This window comes from Ammodytes marinus (assembly GCF_949987685.1).
Source record: "Ammodytes marinus genome assembly, chromosome: 8".
Classification (NCBI taxonomy): Eukaryota; Metazoa; Chordata; class Actinopteri; order Uranoscopiformes; family Ammodytidae; genus Ammodytes; species Ammodytes marinus.
In genome coordinates, this window is record NC_137212.1 from 30,006,710 (window position 1) to 30,025,962 (window position 19,253).

At 38.9% G+C, this 19,253-nt stretch overlaps 1 protein-coding gene across 1 annotated transcript in view; it reads right to left on the reverse strand.

Moving 5' to 3' along the window:
- The window catches only part of naaladl2 (N-acetylated alpha-linked acidic dipeptidase like 2), a gene marked incomplete at both ends in the record, with an annotated part of 343,065 nt that overhangs the window by 91,594 nt on the left and 232,218 nt on the right, over window positions 1-19,253 (reverse strand). Inside the window, one exon of the mRNA XM_080032883.1 lies at window positions 2,609-2,698. Coding sequence (XP_079889009.1) covers window positions 2,609-2,698 — 90 coding nt within the window. The remainder of the gene's footprint in view (window positions 1-2,608; window positions 2,699-19,253) is intronic.

Sequence of the window (19,253 nt, forward strand, 5' to 3'; positions counted from 1 at the left end):
TAGCCACCCACACACACACACCCACCCACCCACCCACCCACCCACACACACACACACACACACACACACACACACACACACACACACACACACACACACACACACACACACACACACACACACACACACACACACACACACACACACACACACACACACACACACACACATAAAATAATAAAATCGTAACAAACCAAATGTTGTCATTTTTTTTAGACGCTATCTTAATGTAGCCTTAACGTCTTGGAGTTACTTTTATGAATGGTCCTTCTTGACTTTCAATACTTTAAACATTGTGTGACACTTTATACGCAATAATAGATAAATGAAACCAAAAGTCAATGAAAAGGGATCAGAAGTTAGTCCTGCCATGTTTAAAACAACATCCACCTTGCACTAAAATGCAGCCTGGTCTTTGACCTATAGACAAAACAGTTGCTAAAATACATTTACAGCCCCACTTGTATACACTCATTTCATCTTAGATCACGCAAACAGGCATACACTACAGCCAGAATGCTACAAGGAGTCTAAAGACACAGTCGGCCCCATAAGAAAAAGTTTGTTTCATGCAAACTTGTCATCATCTTCTCTCCTACACATACTCACCCAAATTAAACTGCTTCTGCCCTCTCCTCCTCTCTTTTCACTGCGGAATAAGGTGTCCTTTGTTTATCTGGAGAGGGCGTTCACTAGTTTAAAATACACAGTGTAAGGCTGAGCAACTTTCCTCACTAGCAGTGTGTTAGTTTTGGCAGTGCACTTCTGCTAGGGAGGTACTAAACTGTAATATCACACATAGGTGCCAATGTGAAGACATACCAAAATATAGTGTGCATATATTTAGAGCCAGGCCTCCCTAAAAGATGATGAAAAAGTCTCTGTGGCAATGGCAAAAGCTGGGTGGATGCTGACATTTCCAAGCAATGAGAATGTGTCTTCTAACAGTGAGTAAGACACAATATCAAAAAGAAAATCCTGAATTGGCTACAGCTAGTGTAAGCAATGTGTACTGTATCGGACTTGTAGAGTACATTTTTTTTGTGGAAAAGTGACTAAATTAAATGTTATGGCAATACATTAAAAAGAGAAAATAAAATAAGACTATGATAAAACACCTTACATGTTCAGCAGCAGCTGCATCTTTTTGTTGCAACTTTATTTTTAAATAATTACTTACAGAGCCTCTATTATTTTTGGCTGGACCGCAGAGCGAAGCCAGCCCTACAAACGATATGTCGCTGAGTGGGTGATCAAATTCCGCCATTTGTCAGAAAGGTCATAATGTGTGCTATTTATGTATTTCTGTATGACGCTTTCCAACAGCGGGCAGCGTCTATCTGTGCGGGTCTGAGTGTCTCCCTCACACACACTGCACTGCAGCGCAGCGGTGACAAAGAAATATGTGGATGAAAGTAATTGCGACTGTGCTGGCCTACCTAATGGATAGGGTCATAAACCCCGCCTACCTAAAGGGAAGGGTCATAAACCCCGCCTACCTAAAGGGTTGTGTCATAAACCCCGCCTACTTAAAGGGTAGTGTCATAAACCCCGCCTACCTAAAGGATAGGGTAATAAACCCCGCCTACCTAAAGGATAGGGTCATAAACCCCGCCTACCTAAAGGATAGGGTCATAAACCCCGCCTACCTAAAGGGTAGTGTCATAAACCCCGCCTACCTAAAGGGAGACGCACGCTAGATACAGGGTAACCGAGCTGACCCGATCCAAGCCGCACCGAAACGAGGCATAAACTCCATCGGGGTGTTATCCTGCTGACCCCAGGATTTCATTGCCCCCTTCAGATGACTTCACGATGGGCTCTAATTGCCAAAGACTGCTAATACAATCAGCACATTTCAATAAATTCATTGTTCATTTTTAAACCTTTGGTGCATTTAAATCTCTTCTGATTGACCTAGAACTACTGATTGATGTTATTTAGCAACAGCAAAATGACGCTACTGCTTATGTCTTTGCAGGCGTCTCAAAATGAAAGTGTTGCAACTAACGTTTTTATGTCAAAAAAGTTGACACTGTAATTGATACTGTTTTCTAGACACAACAATATTGCGTGTAGCTTAGCAGCTGTGCTGCAAAATAAATATAAGGGACATTTCTTTTCAGGGTTAGACATGCTATGCTATTTAGAAAATTCTTGCATTTTCTTCCCATCATGTAAAATATCTACAGAAACACTGTCATCTACTTACACATGGAAGGAAGTGGAGAAAATACCACACGCTGAATGTTGTTTTGGTACTTAAAAGTATGTTTCAGAAATGTTCTACCCTTTTGACATATCACTTCATTTTGAAAGATGGATCAACTAGTATGCCTGCCATGAATGACCTCATCACAGATACTCACTTTGACTGGAAGTTCCCCAATGCACAAAAGCTTCCGTCATACAAATCAGTGTGGTGTCTTTCTTCTGAAAAGGCCCAGTGTATGACCATGTCTCTTGAAAGTCCGAAGGCTCATCGTAATATGGTGACAAAATAGGACTAATTCCTTTTTTGCTGAACCAAATGACAAACTATACTGCTAATAGTGTGTAACTGTGATATATCATTGCAGTGACGTGACAGTGTAGGGGTTGTTCCTACCTTAGCTATGGTCTCATGAAACTTGAAGAGTGGATCCAGAGTCTGTGGTGACTCAGCAGAAAACTGGGCCTCCGACAGGAAACTGGTGGCCTGGAGGTGGAAGACAGGAGAAAAGGTAATTGTCACATATGCCACCTCAACAGTATAATATTTTTTTTTAAGATATTTTTTGGGGCATTTTTATGCTTTATTGACAGTATAGAGACAGAGTTGAAATGGGGCAGAGAGGGGAGTGACATGCAGAGAACGACCGCGGGCTGGAATCGAACCCGGGTCTGCTGCTGGCCGAGGCCCATGGAGGGGACGCCTTACCAACTGAGCTAAAGGCGCCCCCAACAGTATAATTTTAATCACTCTCTTTATGTCTTTTGCAGTGATATGACGATCTCAAAGATGAAGTAAGCGGTTTATTTATGTTAATATAAGTGTTAAATCACTCTTTATTCATCCAGTGATCATTTACATAATGTGCGCGTTTCATAAAGCCGATCTCTCAGTCAGCTGCTTTGCATGTAATCGGCAAATAAACTTATTTGAGTATCCCAAAATTTGTATCCAATCAGAAGAGAGAACGCTACAAACCGACACTCGTCTCACTCATACATACTATATACAGTCATATGAAAAAGTTTGGGAACCCCTCTCAGCCGGCATTATAATTGACTCTGCTTTCACAAAAAATATATAAAAGTGGTATGTCTTTAATTTACCAGGAACAGCTAAGTACTGGGATGTTTTCCAAACAAAGATTTTTTGAAAAGCAGTATTTGGTTGTATGAAATAAAATAAAATGTGAAAAACTGGCTGTGCAAAAATATAGGAACCCTTGTGGTTTTGTTGATTTTAATGCCTGTAACAGCATGTAAAACTGAGGACTTTAAACACAAAGTTGGTTGGATTATGTTGTTAAGCCTTGAACCTCATAGAAATGTCTGTTTAATCATGAGAAAATGTATTTTAGGTGCCTAAATGCAAGTTGCACTTCTCTTTGACTCTCTGCTGAAGTGAGACAGAATGGGATCATCAAAACAGCTCCCAAAATATCTGAAAAACAAAGATTGTTCATTGTCATGGTTTAGGGGAAGGCTACAAGAAGCTTTCCCAAAGGTTTCAATTGTCAATTTCGACTGTAGGGAACGTTGTCAGGTAATGGAAGGACACAGGCACAGTGGCAGTTAAACCCAGGCATGGCAGACCAAGAAAAAAACAGGAGCGGCATAGGTGGAGGATTGTGAGAATGGTTGCACACAACCCACAGATCACCTCCAAAGACCTGCAAGAACATCTGGCTGCAGATTGTGTATCTGTACATCGTTCAACAATTCAGCGCAATTTGCACCAAAACATCTGCTTTTTATAAAGACCAAATAACTTATTTTTTGTCTCATCAGTCCAAAGCATTTTCTTCCAATATGAATCTGGCTTGTCTAAATGAGCTTTTGCATACTCCATGCAACTGTATCTGTGGCGTGGGCGCAGAAAGGGCTTCCTTCTCATCACCTGGCCATACAGATGTTTTGGTGCAAATTGCACTGATTTGTTGAACCATGTACAGATACACAATCTGCAGCCAGATGTTCTTGCAGGTCTTTGGAGGTGATCTTTGGGTTGTGTGCAACCATTCTCACAATCCGCCGCATATGCCGCTCTTGTACTTTTCTTGGTCTGCTAGACCTGGGTTTAACTGCAACTGTGCCTGTGTCCTTCCATTCCCTGACAACGTTCCTTACAGTAGAAATTGACAATTGAAACCTTTGGGAAAGCTTCTTGTAGCCTTCCCCTAAACCATGATAATGAATAATCTTTGTTTTTAAGATCGTTTGGGAGCAGTTTTGATGATCCCATTCTGTCTCACTTCAGCAGAGAGTCAAAGAGAAGTGCAACTTGCATTTAGGCACCTAAAATACATTTTCTCATGATTAAACAGACATTTCTATGAGGTTCAAGGCTTAACAACATAATCCAACCAACTTTGTGTTTAAATTCATCAGTTTTACATGCTGTTACAGGCATTAAAATCAACAAAACCACAAGGGTACCCATATTTTTGCACAGCCAGTTTTTCACATTTTATTTTATTTCATACAACCAAATACTGCTTTTCAAAAAATCTTTGTTTGGAAAACATCCCAGTACTTAGCTGTTCCTGGTAAATTAAAGACATACCACTTTTATATATTTTTTGTGAAAGCAGAGTCAATTATAATGCCGGCTGAGAGGGGTTCCCAAACTTTTTCATATGATTGTACAGTACACTCCATGGTCTCACTGCTGGTACACGCCAGAGCAACAGATGGGTGAATGTGTATGCGCCTACAATGGCGGAGCAGGTAAAAATCCTTCCCAATGTATGTTTTGATGGTTTTTATCATGTTTTATCACACTTACTTATCTGAGATGATGCTAGATAACCCGCTGCTTGAAGACATTAATGTGGTGACGTAGGGACGAGCGAGGGGACTGCTAAGTGCAGTAACTGACAGGAAGTTAGCTAAAAGAACCATTCCGCTTACAGCACCTTCAATCAGAAAGCTTTACGTTTTTTCTTGTTCGTGATGTTTCTGCAGTCTAAGTGAAAATGAAAGAGGTGACCATTTTTTTATTTTCTTATATTTTTTGTCATCTACTCTTTTTTTGTTCTATTTTACGGAAAAGACTAGAGTGCTTTCAAGGCGGCTGACGTTTTATTTGGCTGGAAAACACACAACACAATGTACACACACACACCCACACACAGTCTCAGATGTTGTCACATAGTCACGTAGCGTAGCAATGCCTGCACACACCAACAACCACCGTTTTGTCATCTCAGAACTCTTTGCAATGTCCTTAAACATTCTACCGGTTGGTGTCATTTCGACCCCAGAGGTAAACATCTTGTCATATCTCACTTTGTCAATTTGTTCCTGATGACTAAATATATATTTTTTCTGATTCTCTTCTATTTTCTGCTCTTTAAAAAGACAAATGTATTGGGGTCCATTCCGCCTATGTAGTTTTAATAAATAGAACTATTTATTGAATTTATCTTTGCCATAGTTCCTAATTAAAATGATCACTTACCACCAGGGAGAGTAGGGGAGCTCTCTCAGTCATTTTAAAGTTGACACACAGCATAATAACTCTCTTAAAAAACACAATATTTCCATTTTTCGCATTGAGCATATCAACTTTAACTCTACTAAAATTATAATAATCTGTTGTTTTTCTCTCGGATAACATTATTCACATAACCAATCATGTTTAGAGAAGACATTTTGTATTATTATTAACTTTGATGGTGGTTTCTTCCTGTATGTTTTGTTCGGGGTCTCCAGTGGTAGTATAAACTCCAGTTGGTAGTATAGACAGTCCATGGACAGTATATACAGTACAATACATTAGTAGGATGAGGGTTAGGCTAAAGCACTTCTCCTTGGGACTTCAAAGTGAAGATGCTCCCTTTTTATAGGAATACTTTTTTCCATTGAGTCAAATTAGGAAAAATAATGATAACATAGCAAGGTCAAACAGTCAGTGTAGCTTTGGAATCTCTGCTCTGAATAGTTATGTCAGACACAGTATAGTAACCTTCTCTTCCTGCACTGTTAGACATTTCCCTGTAAAAACATTGATCAACTGGCAGCCGGGTTGCCATTATAATACTGTTAAATTAACATTATTTTACTGTCACTAAAATTGACAGGATTATACTGTTAATGGAAAAAAAGGGATGAACCTGGACTAAATGTTTGTTATGTTGCTGCTAGCACCGGGATGTTATATTTCATTGGGCAGATGTGTTTCATTCCATATATAAGTTTTCCATGACCCCTATTTGTTAAAATGCTAAATATAGAGAGCAGCTTCTGTTTGTTACTTCAAGACACATGTTACAATATATGAAGTTCAATGGAATGATTAATTTCTATTGTAAATTGTCTCCTGAGTTGAACTAGGGATCCGGCTTAATATTTCCACCATCTGTTTTGTTATAACCAAAAAAACAACAGTTAGTTCACACAGAAATGTTTTATTTAAACAAAATGCATAGTGAGGTAATGGAATGAAACATCCCCTTCACTGAGGGTGCAAATAGCAACATAAACGTTTAGTCCAGTGCAAGTCATTGTGGGAAAGGGGGCGTCTCTACAATACACTTTGTTGTGCTTACTTGATTTATCTAAGGCAATCCGTTTCTACTGAGTAAACACAACTCTTCAGCTAAGTAAGACTAACTTGGTTTAATTACTTTAACTGCACTTTCCATTTCCAAGTAGATATAACTCAACTTTAAGTAAACTTAACCAGGGGCGCCCTTAGCTCAGTTGGTAGGGCGTCCCCCCCCCCACGGGCCTCGGCCAGCAGCGGACCCGTTCGATTCCAGCCCGCGGTCGTTCTCTGCATGTCACTCCCCTCTCTGCCCCATTTCAACTCTGTCTCTACACTATCAATAAAGCATAAAAATGCCCAAAAAATATCTTTAAAAAAAAACTTAACCAGAGGATAAGGACTAATGAAGAAAATTGTATAAGCTTGACATGTGCAGGCAGCTCACGTCAAGTTGTCCCTTCCAAGTTTGATGGTAAATTAACAGGAAAGTTCATTATTTTTGAAAAACATTGACATTCCGTAAAATAACAGCAAAATACTGTAATTTAACAGACTGCCTTTATATTAACAGTTAAATGCTGTTTTTATCAATAACAGGTTAATGCTGTTGACATCCTGCTGTAAATGTACATCAATTGTTTACAATGTGCATGTTTGGCAAAGGATCTAATGAAGAAATACAATTTTCTGAACACAGTACAGGCTTGAACATTGTGCAGTGGTAATGAAAACAAATCTTGCAAGACACATTTTAAAAGGCAAAAAATATGGATGTGTGTTTTCCCTAGGTTTTCAGAATGGCTTAGGGGGTAGTTGTGGTGTTTGGATTGTACGTAACATAAATGATCTAACCTCGATGGCTGAAGAAGTAACTTAAATAAGTACATACATATCTATGTAAGTAAGCTAGGTTAGCAGTATGTATTGCCTTGTAAAAAAAAAAAAAAGCATTAGCCAGGGTTCAACTTGACATTTTTTTCCACAGTGACCTTCATGTTTTGACGGTCCCTGAGAAACAAGCCTCTTATTAGTGTCCGTCAACCTTTTAAATGTACGATGTGTGTTATGTGTGTTGCTAGCTAGAAAATAAATTATATGAATCTTCTAAGAGTTCAGTTTGAACAAAGTACAATTGTGATTAACATGATGAATTGTTTACCCGACCGCTTTTGACTCGGTACACAAGCTGCTTGTGCAAGGTTCAGGGTATATTGGAAACAGATAAACAATAACACTTAACATTTGAATGACATAATGAAAAGTCTCGGCCAGGAAAAATAAGCCTTAAATGTGGAATTCACCTAACCGCAAACTCTAAGCAGCAGCTGCCATGTGAGCACGTATGGGAAATGGGAGTTTTCACTTATTAATTCACACATAGATGCATTTCAACAAGAAACAAGCAGCGTGGTTTATGAAGCCTTTTTTTCCTGATTTAATTATTGAGACCAACATCTGCCTTCAACATATTTCCTTTGTGGATGTCAAGCTGAAAATGTCTAGTGTTTCGCTAAAATAAAGCCTCTCAACGCCAACATTTAGAAGAGGAATTCGAATCAAAACACATTGTTCCATCTGTGGTGCACACTAACAAAACCAAGTGTTAATGGAACCCAGGAGATCTCGCTAGCCATCAGTGTATCTGCGGTCAAACTGTTTCTTTAAAACTGCTTGTGGCAATGAAAGGTTTAAGATGAGGAACAAGAAGATGCAGTTCCCTACATACACAAATATAGTCGCAATCAAAATGATTCAACCCCCGTTGCAAATAAGGTTTATTTGGCAAACTGCAGAAGTCATTAAAAGTGGCATTTTGTGTGGTATTAGTAGGGTTGAGCTATTGGAATTGTTCTGGTTTTATTTATATGTTGCGAACAGCTTCAGGTTTGCTAAATGTTGCAAATAAACTTCATTTTGCCATGGGGGTTGAATGATTTTGATTAGTTTAGTTTTATTTGTGCAGATAAACAAGATTAAAATGGCAAGAAGATGCGCATAGACATACATACGTAGATGTACCGGTGGGACAAAAGAAACCCAGAGGGGCTTATAAAGGATGTCCACCTGACATTAAAATACAATAAGGTAAGGTAAAGCAATAAAGTAAAAGAAAAAAGACAAACACAAAATAAACTGATTGCAACTGTATTAGTGGTTTGGCTGCTTTTAACACCATTTCTCACAATCACGAGGTAAACTTTATTCAATGGGAGAACCAGGCAAGTTAATGGGTGAGTCTGGGACCTGCAAATAGTTCATATGGTTATAGGCACATGGGTGGAGTGATCAAACCAGCAAGGAGATTAGAAATTAGTAGAAAAGAGCATTGGTCGATATGGACAAGAACAACACAAAAAAACTATTTTGTATTCCATCAAATTCATCTTTTGTTAACTTCAAAACTGTCAAAATTATGAACTTTTCAACGCTTTAGTGCTGCAGTAGATATTAATTTATTTCGAAACATGAAGGTAAACTCAGGAACATATTTCACACCATCAGAAAAATGACCAGAAGAAATGTATGATGGGAGATTGTAATCGGCGTAATAGTTCATTACTATTGTTACTGTAACAGTCGTAGTTTTTTGAGTTTTTAATTTTATTTTTACTTTAGCACCATTAATCAGAAGAATCACACTTCACTATATTTCAAGTTACTTTAAAGGGCAGAGCTCAGTGTCCAGAGAAGAGACTAACATTCACACACTAAAAGTTTCAGTGTATTTGAAAAAAATGTATGCACAGTAACTGTTCATTTACTAGAGAGTAACATTCTAGTGCGTTCTTTCCACCTCTTGATACGGGAAACGGTTGACTTATTCAGCTCATTTTCTAAAATAAACAACAAAGAACAAGATGATGTTTCCTTCTCTCTAACTATTACAACTGACTGTGCACTGAAAAGATCAGGGAATAACTGAAAAGCCCAGAAGGAAACAATCATAGTGATGAACCTCAACCTATAGAGAAATGGCACCTAAAATCCCAGGGTATTGTGACATGATGTGAGGGTTGAGGGGAACATAAGCCGGCAAAATGGTTCTAAAAACAAAGTGAATGGAAGTCTGATGTATTTGGTCCTGGCTGTGTTTCTCCAGAGTTACCCCGGAATCCCTCAGGCTGCGTGTGCGTTACGATTGCTCATGCGCCCAAGTCCGTCAACACCCACCAGCTCCGTTTTCAAAGCGGGCACCCAGCGCCGCCGGACAACTGGCGTAGAGAGACCGAGGAGTTCCCGCGGTAATAAAAAGTGACAGGTGATCGCGCTTGATACACTCTAAAAAGTATATTTTTGAAAAGTTGAAGTAACGCACTTTTTTGAATAAGTCTGACTCAGTTTTCTGCTTTAGCGATGGCAATGTACTTTTGTGGATTACATCAAATTGAAATTGTACTTTATACATTGACCTGACATTGACTTAATTTTCTTATGCAAATTAAAGCGATTCAATTAGGTTTTCCTGTCTAACGCCCCCTTTCCCACAATGACGTACACTGGTCTAAACCTTTGTTATGTTGCTATTTGCACCCTCAGTGAAGGGGATGTTTCATTCCATTACGTCACTATGCATTTTGTTTAAATAAAATATCTCTTTGTGAACTAACCGTGATTTTGTTGGTTATAACAGAACGGTTTGTGGAACTCTTAAGCCAGATCCCTAGTTCAACTCAGGAGACAAATTACAAAAGAAATTAATCATTCCATTGAACTTGATATATTCTAACAAGTGTGTTGAAGTAACAAACAGAAGCTGCTGTCTATGTTTAGCATTTGAACAAATAGGGGACATAGTAATCTTATATAGGGTTGAAACACATCTGCCCAATGAAATATAACATCCCCTTCGCTCACGGTGCAAACAGCAACATGCCTTAATTCAATTAAGTTGGTCCAACTATTTTCTTTTAGGTTCTACTGAAGCAATATTTTACTTTAGGATTAAACAAGAAATTGATTCAGAAAACACTGACATTTTAAGTTGCCGTCCCTTAATTATAAGTTGGATTAATGCAAACTTTTGATTTGAAAACAAACAAACTATTAAGTTGATCTGACTTGAAACAATTGTGTAAGTGTAACTTACATTCTTTATTTCAATAAACTTAATTCAATTGTGTGTTACCGGTTGCCCTAATTCAATTAAGTTGGTTCAACTATTTTCTTTTTAGAGTGTAATATGATTCTGTATGTGCAACAACAAACGCACTAAATGTTCCCATCCGAACGGGTAAAAGAAAAGTGGACATGCTTGTATGTGTCTCTGTTTTGAGATTGTTACCTGCAGTGAACACCGAGTGTTTCATTCTGAAAATTAATCGTATGTTTTATTGTTTTGTCTGCGTCTGTGTTCCTGTCTCTCTTGATGTGTTCTGTGCTAAATTGATGCGGTGAGCTCCGGCATAAATACAAGTCATGCGTATATCAACCGGAGCAGCAACGGAGCAGAGAGGCGGTGCAGCGGAACTAGTGGACGCTCTAACACACTGACTAAAGTGAAACCTGGAGAAGGACCGGACAGGCATCTGGTGGGATTCAGGCTTTAGTCCAAAATATGTGGTTGAATTCACCAACATTTTAAAGGGATATCCCATCTTATGTGATATATTACCTCTGCAGGGGTTTGGGATGGTTGATTCCACAGACACAATGTAAACATGCTTTAGACTTTAGTCTCTTGTAATGCACTCTGGCACCAGCATTAACCCATTACAAATACACTGTGTAGGCACAGCAATTACAAAGAAGATGTAATCTGGGAAACACTGAAATGTATCTTGCAGCACCAAAACCAGTTCCAAATGATACATTTGTGACAGTTATTATCAGTAAGTACATAAAGTCATCATAAAATAAACACAATCATTATGTGTTTTTTTACTACAACACACATAACATTACTTTTAAAGAGGTTAACGTTTTCCTTGGGAAAGAGGTCTTCTAGTCCGCTGTCATCATGAAGCCCCCTGGACAAAGCTAACTGAACAGTGTCTTAAACCTAATGGAAGAAACTGGATTTCAGTAGACATAAAGACCCTGTAAACGACAGGCATCTAGACGGGTAAATAACCTTGTTTGCGTTGCATTTCATTCTCTCACCATGTCCCAGCTTTCAATAAAGGCTTTGACACACAGTTTCCACTGGGGCAGTTTAAGGAGAGCCTGGAGAGTCTGTTTAAGATCAGGCGATATAAAGGCTCTTACCAGTTTATTGCATTATGTTAGGTTTTCTTATACCTAGAAAGGAGTCTGTAAAATGTTGGGCCAGGACTGGATCTGGGTCAAATATGTCAGCAGTGTTTTTAACAGTTTAGGCCTACAGTTTAGTTGGTGATACTGTTTCTAAGTACCTATACTTAAAATGGATTAAGGGTGTGAATGTTTTGGTCAAACCCCCTGATTTCTTGATTCAGTACAAAGGAGGATTCCCGGGTGGGGGTCATCCCTATGTTCCCACAGCCCGTTGGTCCCACAGCCATATGTTCCTGAAATTGCTTACCCATCCTAAAGAGCTTTATGCGTTATTTGCCACAGTCAAAAGGCTTGAAAATAAGTGTTTTTTTATTTAAATATATCGAAGGTGGAGGAGCTGAGTAAAGCCTGTTACATACTCCGAACAAATAAATAAGTTCTCGCAGACAGAGCTGTTTCTCGCAGCTCTTGTTCAGAGGTTCTCGCAGCTTGTTCTCGGCACATCGTCCGGGCCAAACTTTTTTCTCGCCGCTTGTCCAAGAACTATTGTGTGATTGGTCAATCTGAAGTGGGAAAATCAGTTGCAGCTACTGAGCCAGTTACCATGGTAACAGCGTGTGACGCCTGACGCGGCGGGGCCCATGAGTTCTCCCAGGAGTTCTTGTGAACAGTGAGACAATAAAACACTCTTTCTGCCTTTTCTCAGGCTAGAATGAACCGATTTCCAAAATTATTGCACATTCATACTACATAGGATCTCAGAGTTCAATACACCTTCATATTCCCACCGGAATGCAATGAGACTTGTTTATTTGACCCCCTATTTAAAAACCCTCACATCATTACATCTAACCTAAAACACTAAAAATGGCTCTTTGAGGAATTCTTTTGACAAAGTGAAGCCAGCAGTGACTGCAAATATTAATGTATTGTTTATAGGCCAGACAGCGCATCTATGGAGAGCCTGCTTGACAACTGATGAAAGTAAGAGCTGAGGGAACAGGGAGGTGAAGACGTATCAAAACCAGCATGAAAGAAATCTTTCTATTCTTCACAGAAGACTACACTATTTGAAATAACATTTTATTCCAGAAACAATATATTGTTATGTACTTACAGTTGTTATTTGACAGGTTTTTAACAGAAAATGGCAGATAGTGGTGACAACTTTCAAATCACTTTGAGTTCCTCATTCCAGTCCAGATAAAGTCTGATTTATATTATTTAAAATGAGTGCAGTGCTGCGAGTTTGAATTTGTTTCACTTTAATGAACACCTTTATTTTATTTACATTTATTAAATTTTATAACAGTGTGCTTCTAAAGCTGCATTTGCGATGCTCACGATGACCATCGCTCCTAACTCACTGCCTGATCATATTCTGATCAAATAAAGGTCCCTGTCTATCTCTACCAGACTCTATCCAGGCTTTAAAAGCAATCCTAGTAGTGAAGCTCTGCCACATGCTTGTTCCAGCCAGGCTTGATATTATACGCCATATGCTGGAATTCATAAAAAGGTCTACTGGCATTGTGAAGTGATTCAGCGATTGATTCGTGTAAAATACATTAATCAATACTATGTTGTGAATTCTTTCAAAGTTTTTTTTTATTAAATGTTAGTTACAAAGAAATTACAGCACAATGGGTACACATTTTTTCCCCTTTTTTTTCCCCGAACATACCCCACCCACATCCCACCTTCACACCCAACCACATGAAATACACACTACAAGAAACAAAACAAAAACAATCAATATGAAAAAAAAACACATAAATAAATAAAATTAAATAAAATAAAAGAGGGGAGGAGGTAGCTACTCTTCTATTGTTATTGTTGGTCTATTTAAATAATTTAGGAAGGGGCGCCAAATTCTGTCAAATTTATTCTCGGTGTAACGTATTTTCTCTAAATTCATACATGCCATAATGTCTCTAATCCAATGTGAGTGGGAAGGAGGAGCAGGATATTTCCACTTGAGTAAGATAGCCCTACGAGCAAGTAATGAGGTAAAGGCCAGTACCCTCAGCTTCACTTTAGGTAAGCCCGAATTTGGAGCAATGCCAAAAATTGCAGTGAAAGGGTTCGGCTTAATTTGATGCTGAAGTACTTCAGAAATTGTTTGAAAAACTGATGTCCAGAACTCAGTCAAGGTGGGACACAACCAGTACATGTGAAAGAGTGATGCCGGTGCGCTCTTACAGCTATCACAGGTCGGGTCTACATTGGGGAACATACGAGCTAATTTAGTTTTAGATATGTGGATACGATGTACTACTTTAAATTGCACAAGAGCATGTCCGGCGCACATGGAGGTAGAGTGTATCCGATCCAGGACTGAATCCCACATGTGATCTGTGAAGGCAGAACCTAGGTCCTGCTCCCACAGGGTTCTTATCGCTGCTAAAGAGGGGCTATGCAACTTCGAAATAAGGTTGAAAAACACAGAAATTGAGCCTTTTAATGTGGGGTTAACAGAAAGAAACAAATCGACATGATTGGCTGGCGGTTTATAAGGGAATTGGGGAATTAACTTCTGCGTAAAATGCCTGATTTGCAGAAATCGGAAAAAATTATTCTTTTCGATACCAAAATGTTTTGTCAATTGAGAAAAACTAGCAAATAGATCATTAATAAATAAATCACCGATGCATTTTAAGCCTTTTTTATGCCAGATCTTGAATGCACCATCCACCGTCGAGGGAGTAAACAAATGATTAGCTGCAATTGGGCTGAAAAGTGAAAAATTCTGCATTCCAAAATTCTTCCTAAATTGGGTCCAGATTCGAAGGGAGTGCTTAATCACGGGACTACTGTTGGGAATAGCCGAAGAGAGTGGAAGTGCGGCGCTTAAGAGGGCAGATAGAGACAATGGGCTAATAGCGCTGGACTCCATTGTTACCCAGACTGGGGCTGAGTCGTCAAGGTGAAAATGCACCCAATACACTAAAGAACGGATATTAGCAGCCCAGTAATAGTATTGGAAATTAGGGAGGGCCATTCCACCTGTTTGTTTGGGTCTTTGAAGAAAAGCTTTCCGTAACCGAGGGTGTTTACCATTCCAAATATAATTTATCATTAAAGAGTCAAGGGCCTGAAAAAAGGATTTGGGGAGAAAGATGGGGAGACATTGGAATAGATATAGGAACTTTGGGAGTAATATCATTTTAATTGAATTTATTCTACCTATGAGAGAGAAAGCCAGAGGAGACCACTTCGAAAATATTTGCTTCGCCTGATCCAATAATTTGAGGAAGTTCGATTTAAATAGGTTTTTAAAATTTCTGGTAAAACATACCCCAAGGTAACTCAGCTGATCTGTCACCACTTTGAGTGGGAGAGCTGTATAATCAAGTTTAAGAGCTTCTTTATTAATCGGAAAGAGTTCGCTCTTACTCAGGTTAAGTTTATAGCCAAAAAACTGACTAAAGACCTCCAACACAGAAAGTGCCTCCGGTAAAGAGGAGGCTGGCTTGGCGACAAACAAAAGTAAGTCATCGGCGTATAATGATACCTTATGTTCAATTCCTCCTCTCCATATCCCCTGAATCTGTTTGTTACCGCGAATGGCAATCGCAAGTGGTTCAATTACAATAGCAAAAAGGAGCGGGCTCAAAGGACAACCCTGCCGGGTCCCTCGGTGCAGATCAAAACTACTTGAGTAATGGCTGTTTGTTAATACTGAGGCAGAAGGGCATGCATATAAGTGAATTCTTAAAATTAATATCACAACATCTTATGGCATCTTTAGGCATGAAACATATCAGTGATTCTTGAGAACCAGGACAAAAGGCCGTCTTACATACGTAACTGCTGTTATGTTTAAAACTAAAAATATTTAAAATTGTAGATGTTATTAGAATAGAATGTCTGGAGCGCAATTATCCCCTTAAATTTAATTTGATTATTATTATGTCAAATATATGACACTTGTTATCTTCTCACAACGTCCAAAACAGTGTGTCCTCAGAGAAGGTTTCAATCTTTCATATGCAATAAAACCTATTAAAAAATTAATTTAATGATTAAAAAGAGCTTTTTTCATCAAAAGCAACACTAAATAATCTTTCAATCAATAAAAACTGTTTTTCTACAATATATTCATGTTTTATAAGGATTCTAAGTGGTGGGACAAAGTAAACTGTATGTCAACACTGTCAGACATTTCATTGTGTAAAATGTAATAAAATCAGGCGAAATAAGGGGCAACTGTCACTTTGAAGGACCTCTTGTCACATTCTACCTCTGCAGAGTACATTAGAGTCAGACAGGCTCTGATAAGTGTTGTAGTTTTAGAATATTTTACATTCCGAATCTTGAAAGTCCTTTGTCAGAACCATGATATGTCAACACCGACTTACAATTTCTGAAGAAGTTATTTGAAATGTTTTGATCATTATTTTCCTGAAGTAGTTCATACTGGCATCTAACATCAACAGAAAAAACAGATGGCTATGCAATTTAATTTGCAGAAACATACGGTTTGTATTTTTTCAACATTGCACCCTGTTTTGTCAAACTACTCAAGAATCACTGATATAATAGAAGAAACAGGTAATTTCCCGTGCCCTTTCCGGTTCACACTGTTTTGAATCAAAACAGGATTTTCTTCTGCAGTGGTCATAATGTTGCTCTGTGATGGTCAAATTCAACAGTTTCTCCAAACTTGCCTGCTGTAGTGGTTGGAAAGCCACTACAAATGATTTAGACCATTAGGGGAAACTAAAACTCTTTGGAATACCAGGACAGTAATAATGAAAGAAAATACAGTTGAAATACAACATGTGTGAATCCTAACTGTTAACACTGATACTGACTGTACAGGGCTACATGGTATGAGAGAATGGAAAAGAGAGAACAGTGGTGGGTAGAGGGGTAACTCAAAAGTATGAATAAAATATTTAAAAAAATCTTGAGAGTGTTCAAGGTTAATGTGGTGATATCATGTGAAATAAACACTTAGACAGTCACACACTTGTATCGCTCCAAAAAAACACAAAACGAGTGAAGCAGAGAAGGGAGCTGCACTGTCAAGCTTAGTTCCACCTCAGTCGGATTGTCATTGATTTTTTTCTCTTTTTCTTCTTCTTCAGTCTACCCTGTGTCTATCCTTTCCTCTTTCTCCCTGTCTATCCAGCGGCTGGATGTAATTGGATTCCCTCACTGTAAAAACTCTTAGGGGGATGGGGGGTGTAAGGCCTGTTCCGGCAGCCACTCACATGTCCGTAAAAAAGGCTGAAGAAATGAACAGTTGAAAAGTGTGTCCTGCCAGTGAACATTACATTGCATAAGGTTTGCAGGCTGATGATTTAAAACCAAACCAGTAACAAATAACAAAGGTGCCCTATCTTTTTGGCCACAGTTTCCCCTTATACAAGCTGTAAACATAATATTGATTATGTGTGTTGACATTTTTGCAAAATATAGTCCCTGGATCACATTGGTGCTCTGGTTTGGTCCCTACAAGAGAAATATCTGGCTCTTTAGCTGGTAAATGCTTCACTTCACCATCTAGTTGCTAACTCAGTCTAAATGTGCGTTCTTTGTGTCCAAGCAATGAGCTGAAAATATCACAATATGATCAAAACAAATTCAGATGACCTTCCAGCCTTCCCACAGGTATGTGCTCCCTGGGTTCTAGTTTGAAACGTGCCAAACCAGAACATACACAGCAAGCATCTGGCCATGAAAAGGACCCGACATTCACAGTGTAAAGTTATACCCTCTAACAGAATATGCTTCACTAGTATGCATGATAAAACAAAGACTTCAAATTCAGCATAGAGTTCCCCTGACGGGTAATGATTAATTAGACATGTGGCCTTAGGCAAGGCACTGCAAAAACAACTGCTCGATTTCATCATTTCCTATCATCGGCGTTCAAGGACAAATGCTCAAAGTGACAGACAAAAAAGGACAGATTGAAGAGAGAGATTGTCAACCCCTATAGCCAAAGTTTTATATGGGAGTGTATAGAAAGTGTAGGACTACTACAGCAAAAACAGGATGTTTATGATGTTTAATATTTGATGAAGTGAGTAGGGGGAAGCTTTTCAACGGTGTTAGTACCCTTAACATTTGATCTTGTTTTGCTAACTTGTTACTATGGTTGTACCGATTGCAATCTTCTCGGACAATCTCAATTGCAGATTTTGTAAAGAATCTTACGGCTCGCGTGAGCGGGTACCTCCGACGCTCAGGGTGAACATACTTTCCAGTTAGACATACAGGTTGCGTTCCGAATCGCATACTTTCTACTATATAGTATGTAGAAAAAAGATTTAGGGTTCTTATGGCCAGATTTAGGATGGTTAGAAGTACCCGGATGTCCTACTTCATGCGGCCAAGATTGTTAGTGTTGAAAAGTTTTTCGCTATTTGGGCGATTCTGACCCACAATCCAGTGCGCACGTGAAGTGACGTAACATCGACGAAGCCTCCATATGAAAACAAACGGGGATGCGACGGATATAAAAGCAAGAGGCAAGATCAAGGCGCAATGTTATGATGAAATAAGAGAGTAAAGTATGTCCCAATAGTATGCCTACTGCATCCTAACTAGATTATTTTTATCGTCGGATGTAGTATGTAGAATAGAAAAAAGAAAGAGTATGCGATTCGGAACGCAACCAATGTGCATATCACTGTGTTAGCCACTGAGCTAACCAAAGCTACCACCAGTCAAGGAAGTGGAGAGTCTGCTGCTCTGTGCTCTGCTATAGGAAAGCTAGACAAGCGTCTATTCCCCATACAGTGTGCAGCACCGTGGCAGCAACCTGAGCCTAACCATGTTATTGTTTGAGGGTTCAACACTCTCCAAGTACTCAATTGATTGACACCTAGAAATGTCCCAACAGAGGAAAGGAAACCTTAACAAAGCAAATCCTTTTCACAATGACAGTATGCAATGCATTAATGAAAATATGTGGAGAACCAACTGTTACTCCCACCATTCAATCAGAAGGCTTTCTACAAGATTTTGGCAGCAGGGATTTGTTTGCCATTCTCAAGCTTTTACAATAATGCAAAGGGTTTGTCATGGTGTCACCTTTTGCTTCAGGTACTAGAAAGACCGTGGAATACAAATGTGCAGCAAATCCCTAATGTTTGAAGGCTTATGAGACAACAAAACAAAGCCAACATTTAGAAAATTACACATTTCACGATTGACCACTCGGTGGCCACTTTATTCTACACCTGTACAATCAATTTGAAGAGGACAGTCCACTTCACATCCATTAACAATGTTCAATTTCTTTGACACTGGCATATAAGTAGTAACTGAACACTGAGTGTAAAACCAGAGCCATACTTCCAATACCAATGTTTAATGCCAATACAGGACGTAGTGTGCTCATAGC